Source organism: Lactuca sativa, chromosome 6 (assembly GCF_002870075.4).
Source record: "Lactuca sativa cultivar Salinas chromosome 6, Lsat_Salinas_v11, whole genome shotgun sequence".
In the NCBI taxonomy this organism is placed as follows: Eukaryota; Viridiplantae; Streptophyta; class Magnoliopsida; order Asterales; family Asteraceae; genus Lactuca; species Lactuca sativa.
Genome location: NC_056628.2, coordinates 6,407,578 through 6,417,205, shown reverse-complemented (window position 1 = coordinate 6,417,205; position 9,628 = coordinate 6,407,578). Strand labels below are relative to the sequence as shown.

Sequence of the window (9,628 nt, the reverse complement as noted above, 5' to 3'; positions counted from 1 at the left end):
TCATAAGAGGAAGTCAAACTCCCACCATGACCCGTAGACTAGGCGGTGGGGAACCCATGAAACACAGGTTGCACTTGCATTAACAAGTAAAATGAATACCATCAATTCCGATGCAAAGCACGATGTGCTATATTTTGGATTTCGTGCAAGAAAACAATCTTCCACCAACCTGTAGAATAGGAGGAGGGGAACTCAAGAAACTCGAGTTGCACTTGTGATGACAAGTGGTGATGAAAGCCGTCAATTCAAATGAGAAGCACGTGGTGCTATATTATGGATTTCGTGCAAGAAAACCATCTCCCACTAACTTGTAGAATAGGAGGAAGGGACCTAAGAAGCTTAGGTGAACTTGTAAAAACAAGTTAATGAGCCGTCAATTCCTTTAAGAACTTTGGACTTCATAAGAAGAAGCCCAACTCCCATCATCCTATAGAATAAGAGATGAGGAACCCATGCAAGGCAGGTCAAAAACCCAACTGAATGGGAACAAAAATACCAACTGGGAAATATTATGTCTATTATATTCATTAACATAAAATTATTTTTTTAAGCTCAAAAAATGATGTAAATTGTAAAATCCGGGGACAAAAATAAGCTTTTTAGTTCATTTAGTGATCGAAAAATGACCACTAAACACATCCCCAAACTTTAAACATTGCTCGTCCCGAGCAATAAAAGTAGAATAAAAATATACTCCCTGATTGCATGTCATCTCACATGATATGATAAACCAAGAACATATAATATGACAGCTGATCTCTAAGCATAGCTCGAACTTCTTTTCGACGACTCTCACTTCACCACCAACTACCTAGATAGCAAACAAGGGCTGCACACTCGACAAATTTATTAGAACAAAACAAATAATTAAAAAAAATGAAACAAGCAATGATGCAAAAATGAAAATAATTTAAAAAAATATAAAACAAAAGCAAAAACAAAAATACTAATACCAATACTAATAATAATAAAAATTAAAAAAAACTATAAAAAATAAAATAAAATAAAAAATAAAACAAACAAATTACTCTTCAACCCACTTCAAATGAAGCGCAATCACTTCCTCTTTTCATTCTCCAAAATGATATTTTTCTCGTTGTTTGATCACCCAAATCCTTTGTCTCGTTGTCTCTTTTCAAAATCTCATTGCCCTGCCATTTCTCATCCCCAAACTTTTGAATTTTGGTATTTTCATGATTTTGTATTTTGAACTCTTTACGCCTCAACAAGTGCTTCAACCTTTTCTTTCCAACCTTCATCAAGTGTTTTGGAGGCCGCTTCATCTCTAAAACATAAACTTTTTCAAGGGATGACAAAGCTGATTCAGCCACACTATCATTCAAGTCATGCTTCTCCTTGACCCGACTCACTACGCTTTAAACTATGGACTCTCTTTTTTCCTTAATGTTACGAGTCACCTTGTTCAAGTGGGCCTCCTTTAAATCTACCAATCCATCTGTAACTCGTATGAATGAGCATTCTTCCACATTAGAAGGTTGTTTGATAGCCTTAACCATATTAAAAGTCTTTTGCTCATCATTCACTCTTAATGTAACCTCTCCCTTTTTGACATCAATTAGTGCTTCAGCAGTCGCCAAAAATGGCCACCCTAGAATTATTCCATAATCATCTTCAGCTTCATAATCCAAAATGATAAAATCTGCTGGAATGAAAAGATTATCAACTTTGATAATAATATCCTCCATTTTACCTTCTGGATATACCATCGATCGATCTGCCAGCTGGAGTGAAACTGTGGTCTGTCTAGCTTCACCAAGTCCTAATTTCTGAAAAATTGACAAAGGCATTAAATTGATACTTACACCCAGGTCGCACAAACCTATTTTGTCAAATTTTCCAATTTTGCACAGCAGAATGAAACTACCTGGATCATCCTTCTTCACGGGTAATTTGTTTTTGATTATTGATGTGCAACTTTTCGTCATTGCAACAGTCTCAAATTCTCTCCAAACTCTTTTCCTTGTAAGAACTTCCTTCATGAACTTTGCATATGTGGGCATTTGTTTCAAGGCTTCAACAAAAGGAATGTTGATATGAAGTTGAGAAAATATCTCTAGAAACTTCTTAAATTTTCCATCATCGACTTTAGACTTATTTTGCCTAGGTGGGAAAGGCAAAGTTGTTGTTGCAACTGTCGCACCAGTTCGAGCATCTTTTTTCTTGGGCTTTCTTTTCATTTCCAACACTTGGACTTGAACTTGTTGGACCTTCCTTGTTCGGTTTCTTCTGCCCGTACTTCTCATCGGTTATGTCCTCAATCTTGACATACTCTTTTTCATCATCTTTTACATCTTGCTTCTTCTTATCAGTCTCAACACTTACCTAGTGTTGATCATCATCGGTGACTGGTAAGTCATGATTCTTTGGAGTTAACTCCTTTCCCGATCTAAGCGTGATGACATTGCATTGCCTCTTATCATTTTCATTACCTAGATTTTGAGTATTACTTGGCAACGTTCCAGGTTCTCGAGAGTTCAGTGCTTGTGCTAATTGCCCTAATTGATTTTCTAAATTTCTCATAGCAATTGCTTGATTCTTTTCACGTGCCTCGGTCTTTTGATCTTGTTTGATCATAAACTCTATCATGGCCTTCTCGAAAGGTGACATCTCTTAATTTGATGAAGGCACTGCTGGTTTTGAACTACTTCCTGATGCCTGGTGGAATGCACCTCCTTGTGGTCTCACTTGCTGATTTGGCATTTGATAAAACCCCGGTGGATTTTGCGGCCTTTGTTGAAACTGCTCTTGCTGATGTTGCATTTGTTGTTGTTGTTGTCCATCCCATGAGAAATTAGGATGATTTCTCCATCCTGGATTGTATGTTTCAGAGTATGGGTTATTTTGTCGTGGGAAATTTTGACTTCCCATGAAAAATACAGATTCAGGATTATGTGGGCACTCACTATAATCATGCCCCGGTTGACAAGCCGCACAAAAGTCAACCTTCTTTTCTTTCATCCTACTGCTTTACATCATATTGTTCATCATACTTTTGATCGAAGCCAATTCAGCTGCTAATGCATCTTTTTGAGTTGCAAGACGAACTTCAGCCGATGTACTTCCTTTGGAACCACCTACATGTATCATATATGTGGGCCACTAGAAATTATTGGTTGCTATTCTATCCAATATCTCCACGCTCTCCTCATAGCTCTTTGTGAGCAAAGCTCCTCCAGGTGATGTATCTACTAGCATGCGTGTTTGAGCATCCAAACCTTGGTAAAATGTCTCAAGTTTCACATCATTAGGGAGTCGATGTGTCAGACATTTTCTCAGCAAATTGTTCCATCTCTCCCACACTTCCCATAACGATTCACCATCCACTTTTTGGAATGATGTGATGATGTTTCTTAGATTTGCATTTCGAGTGAGTGGGAAAAATCTTTTTAGGAATTTTTCTCTTGATTCCTCCCAAGTGGTGATGGAATCAGAAGGCAAAGACTCAAACCAATCTTGAGCTTTCCCTTGTAGTGTGTAGGGAAATAATCGTAGCCTAAATGCATCAGCCACCATGCCTCTTTGTTTGAAATTATTGCACATCTGGTTAAAGGAACGAAGATGGGACAAGGGCTCATCACTAGGCATTCCTCCAAATAGACCAGTGTTGTTGATCATCTGAAACATCACGGGTTTGAATTCAAAATTGTCAGCATTAATTGTTGCACTGACATTCGGCGGGTTTGTTCCTTCGAAACCTCTGTTTCCATTATTGTTTTCGTTTATGTTATCTCCCATTTCTTCTTGATTCCGAAGTCTCCTCAACCCTCTCAAAGTTCTTTCAATCTCCCAATCAAGCGCAAATTTAGGTGGTCTGAATCTTCGACCGGCCAGAGTAAAATATCCTCAAGATGTCTAAGAGTCTAACAACTACCTAATGTTCTAACTTAAAAATAAAAATAGTCTCCGGCAACGGCGCCAAAAACTTGTTGACGAAAACGCGTACTCGCAAGTATACGAGGTCATGCAAGTAATATAGTCGTAAGACCAGATATCGAACCCACAGGGACTATCCTATTGTAAGGAAGAATGAACTAGGCAATTGATTGCAAAAGTGATGGATTTTATTAAACTAAGGAAACAATTAAAATAAAACTAAACTAAATTCTCCAAGGTAAAAATGAAAACTAAAAATAATCGAACAAACAAAGAAAACAATTGAACAATTTAACAATTATGAGAAAAACGGGATTCAGTTGACTTATACGGGTTCAATGGTTCTTCTAATGTAACTAATTTATCAAACCAATTATATAGAAACGAATAACTTAACACCAACAAAAGTTATCAATTACCGCTCGGTCCCATGATTCGATTTAAAAAACATTCACTCATATATCTATGTAGTTCATGATTTTAAAAAGCATTAAGTCCAATAGTTTTGTTAAGAATGCCCTAACACGCGTCTATGTTAAGTTTAAGCAAGATAACGAAACCGCACATTCATATTCAAACGATGTCACAAATAAAGCTTCTCTTGAAGTCAATATAAGCATGTAAATATTAAATTTAAACCAAGAAAATTAACCCTAACTAACGTTGATCAAGTGCTAGCCAAAATCAAAGTTATCTGTCAAATTTTATATTTTTAAAATAAGAACGCATTTGAATATGCTATTCGATTTCAACAAAATTGGTTCAAACAAAATCAACTACGTTAAAATTATCATCTCACCCTAGTCAACCAAACTCTAATAAAAATTACTCCATAAAATTAAAATTGATAAGAGTGAATGAACAAAATTTAAACATCATAGATAAAAGAAACCCAAAACTACTAACACACGATAAACTAAATGTAACCGCAGCAAATGAAACGAAAATAAATAAATTAACAAAACTGTTAGCAAGTCTAGAGAGGGACTAAATTGATTTACTTGTGTTGTATGCTTACGTGCGTAGCCCCCAAACAAAAGAAAGCTCATGTCTGCCTCTTCACTCCCAACAATCGTGAGGAATGGCGGCCATCTTATCTTCGTAGGAGTATTTTTTTTTTTTTTCTATTCGTTGATCACGTAACAAATATAGATAGACCATAATTACATGAATGATCCTCCAACTTTCAAGCATTGCACAACTTTATCCCTTTGCTTTCAACTTTCAGCATGGTACAACTTTAGCCCTTGATCTTTCAACTTTATTTTAATTTTCAATTTTCAGCTTTTATTTTTTCTAACAGCAAACCAACTTCATCTTCAAAGTCGATTATGAGCAGGAAAACGACCAATTCAGCGAAAACTCAAAACTTCAAACTTGTAGATGATTGTGTCTAGTTTCCAAAACATTTTGAATCGCCTAAATCGGAGTCCCGATGAGCCAGATATGATGAAAACATTGAGACGTGGTCAATCTGCCAAACATCTTTTATTCAGCTTTATTTGCTCGTGATGAATTTATCTTCTTTCGAATCCGTCAATTCCTTGCCGAAACCATTTGGACATTATAATATGAGTCCAACTCCCACCAAGACTCGTGGAATAAGTGGTGGGGACCTAAGAAGCTTAGGAAATCTTGTATTCACAAGATAAAATTTGTTAATTCCTTTTAGATTTTTGAACTTCATAAGAGGAAGTCAAACTCCCACCATGACCCGTAGACTAGGCGGTGGGGAACCCATGAAACACAGGTTGCACTTGCATTAACAAGTAAAATAAATACCGTCAATTCCGATGCAAAGCACGATGTGCTATATTTTCGATTTCGTACAAAAAAACCATCTCCCATCAACCATTAGAATAGGAGGAGGGGAACTCAAGAAACTCGAGTTGCACTTGTGATGACAAGTGGTGATGAAAGCCGTCAATTCAAATAAGAAACATGTGGTGCTATATTATGGATTTCGTGCAAGAAAACCATCTCCCGCTAACCTGTAGAATAGGAGGAAGGGACCTAAGAAGCTTAGGTGAACTTGTAAAAACAAGTTAATGAGCCGTCAATTCCTTTAAGAACTTTGGACTTCATAAGAAGAAGCCCAACTCCCATCATCCTATAGAATAAGAGATGAGGAACTCATGCAAGACAGTTCAAAAACCCAACTGAATGGGAACAAAAATACCAACTGGGAAATATTATGTCTATTATATTCATTAACATAAAATTATTTTTTTTAAGCTCAAAAAATGATGTAAATTGTAAAATCCGGGGACAAAAATAAGCTTTTTAGTTCATTTAGTGATCGAAAAATGACCACTAAACAGAAGCCTTCTCTGTTCCTCATTCTTCTCAAATATGACTCGAACTTGTGTTTTACCTTACTTTCAATTGTTTTAATCCTTTCAATTTGTAGGTGTAAATTCCATGTGTTTTAATTACTTTCAATTGTGTGTGCTATGTTCAGAGGTTACTGTTCATGTTAAGCGTTCGACTGCCTTCGCATTCGACTTACTTCTGAATCGTTCAGTATAGGATTCAAATCCACAATTGGTGGAAGACTTTCGAAGCACAATCTATTCTTGAAGACTGTTAGATTTTGGATCGAAAGTATCTAGGTAACATTTTAAGTTCTTTTACTTTTATCTTGTTTCTAAACATCAAAAATCCAAAAAGAATTTCTTATTTATGTTTTTGCTTTTTCTAAACAGAAAAAATCCAAAAAAAATTCTTTTTTTTTGTTTTTGATTTTTCTAAAAACTAAAAATCCAAAAATATTTTCTTAAATTTGTTTTTACTTTGATAAATACAAAAATAATATATATATATATATATATATATATATATATATATATATATATATATATGTATTCGTTGGAATCTCAATGTAACAACATGATGCTCTCTCGCATGCCACATGAACATATTCATCAAGGGAAGAGGTATTATTCGAAACTATGTAATAGTAAAGTGTCTCTAGAAGCATGTTGCGACATGTTGTCCTCAAAGCCTCAAAGACTCCTTCTGTTCGAAGCCTTAATGCAATCTTTCACACAAAAGTTTTTCCCAATTAGGCTGTATTCACATTATTCGGTGAGTTACCTAACTCTTCTCATGATGAGTCAAGATTTTTCTGCTTGGTCCAAATTTTTAGCATAGGTACAATGAGTTCTTTCACAAAATCTTTTTCACCCAAAATTTCTTTCACAATCACAAACTACACTGCATATCCTCGACATCTCTGGTCAAAACCTACCAAAATGTAGATATGTCACACATCTATGTTTATGATCCTGAGCCATTCTTACATGATGATGGTGAAACCCAACAAACCTAAACATCAATGAATTAACGGTGAAGAATTGTGTTCAATATTTTCATGAAACATTTGTTTCTTTGTACCATTTCAATATTCAAAATCTCGTTTTCATTCATAATGCGTGATCTTGATAACATGTTCTAATACCAATACATTTTTACCCAAAAATATCCAAATTGTTTATTTTTTTATGATTATATATTTTTTTTGAGATGGGATTTTCGTTTGAATATCTTCTTTGAACTTTTGTTACTTATACTCATCACCAACTATACTTGTTCTTGACTGCACTAGTCATCCAATTAATTTTGCACAACCGACTCACACTTATGTTAAGTTGTGATCTTGTGTAAAATTGAACCCACCTTCAAAACCAAAAGAAAAAGAGGCCCTTAGATACTCATCAGCAAGTATTCGATTTTTAATTCACGGGAAACTACACAAGCAATTTTCATCTCTCTTAATGTAGAATGAAGGGATCTTTGCATGGGATCAATTTACTTTCGTATCAAATGAACTTTGATATCACGATATCCACGCTATGTTTAACTTGCTTCTTTCTCATTCTTTGGCATACAAAAGCACTAAAATCCTTGTGGTTTTGGGTATTCCCAACTCGAAACTTAGATTTCGCAAAGCTTGTCAAATGATTTTACTTATCCTTCCCATAAGTAAATGAGTCTTGCCTCCAAGCCGAAGGATGGTTCACAATTGGTCATGAAACTTTTAATCCCTATCTTGGTATCGAAACTTATGGTGGTTCTAATATGATTGATGGAAGCGAATGGATAGAATGAAGTGACGGCTCATAATTTCACAGGAATCAAGGAGAAAAGTGGTGATCACTTTTATTACGCGGCGATTTTTACGGTGTTAGTTAAGTAACCAACACTCCACGTGGCATTTTCTTATCGGGTACCGGTTCAAATTCATAAATAACACAAGTTATAAAAGGAAGATGATGATTTCCTTTTCATCTTTATGATCTCTGATTGAACCTCAATAACCCTAACTATTTATCGCTTCTAAAATTCTTCAAAGTCTCTCCGATGGCTGCTTCTCAATGCAATGTTGATCAAACAACAACCAATGACAAAGAGGTTTCGCACCCCATGATGAAGATACAACACACTAATATTCGTCTAGTTCTATCTCTTGATACATACCCATAGGAGTTACAGATGCTTGTTCAAACACTGAATAACTCTGTGTTTTTGTTTGCTCTTTCTGCTTCATTTGCAATCCCAATAGAATGGTTGTCTCTTGGTGCTTCAACTGCGGTGTTCAATAAAACAACCAAGGTGATTACAATCCAGCTTATGAATTCAAAATCAAACAATCTCACTTGGAAACAGATTGCACAAATTCTGAGACTACCAACTTCAGGTACTTTCTATGAAGTTACAAATGATCAAGTTATTCATATGTTTAACAAAATGGGACATCAACCTACACTCACTGCAATTAGCCACTTTAAGAAGTCCAGTCTTCCATGTGTTTGGAGTTTCTTTTTTGGGATCATTCTAAGATATTTGACAGCAAGAAGCTTTGGACTTGATAAAGCCAAACCTGAAGTATACTCTGTTATGGCGGGATTATACTATGGTCTAAATGTCGATTATGCTTCACTTCTATGGGAATGGAATTTCAATCTATCACATGAAGCTAGCAACTGGTGTGTCTAGTTCTCGGTTTTGGGGATTAATTCTAAAGGAGATCTACAGTCAAGAGAATATTATGGTTCCATCAGGTGTTGAGAATGCAGAATTTCTGAAGATAACTACTCCAAGGGTTTCTGTGGATGATGCAAATCTCTTTCCCAATTTTTCTCGAATTCTGGATTCGATGCTCAAATTGGTGGATCTGAAAGATCAGTTGTTGGTGCAATACTTGGCTTCTATTGATTCTTCTTATCCAACTGTTGTTATTCCACCAAAAGTTTCTCACAAAGGGGTAGAAGGAACATCAAAGGCGTCTAAGGCTCCGAAGAAGAAGAACAAAGTAGAACAACCATAAGTAATGGAGTAGGAATGTGTTAAAGAAACCATACCAATGAAGATTGGGGCTCTTAAAGGAACTAAGAAACCAGCTAAGAAACCTTCTGACTCTACAACCAAGACATCTGCTCAAGAGCCAGTTGTCAAAAGTGTTGAACCCAATGTTGTCGAACCTAAAAATCATGTTTCTTCTAAGGGTGGTCCAAAAAAGGTTAAAAGGTTACAATTTACCAGGAGGGGAGTTCTTGTTTGTGAAGTTTTGTGTCCTAGATCTCCAGCCTTAAAGAAGCGTTAAGCTTTAGATGTGGATCAACAATTAAAGAAGAGAAAGCATGATCAATTAGTGTTCCACTTGAGAATATAACTGTTAAGACCGAGAATGATAGTGATAGCGACAAGTCAGACATTTGAATCGATGATTCTT

General features: G+C 35.8%; 1 protein-coding gene across 1 annotated transcript; it reads right to left on the bottom strand.

Annotated features, from left to right (window-relative positions):
- Positions 1 to 1,376: 1,376 nt before the first annotated feature.
- On the bottom strand, positions 1,377 to 2,264 carry LOC111913880 (uncharacterized). Its single transcript, XM_023909594.1, has one exon. The coding sequence runs from the start codon at positions 2,262 to 2,264 to the stop codon at positions 1,377 to 1,379; it is 888 nt and encodes a 295-aa protein (XP_023765362.1).
- Positions 2,265 to 9,628: the final 7,364 nt, after the last annotated feature.

Bases quoted from the DNA above. Each gene is read 5' to 3' on its own strand.
- LOC111913880 (XM_023909594.1), bottom strand. From the start codon at position 2,264: ATGAGAAGTACGGGCAGAAGAAACCGAACAAGGAAGGTCCAACAAGTT.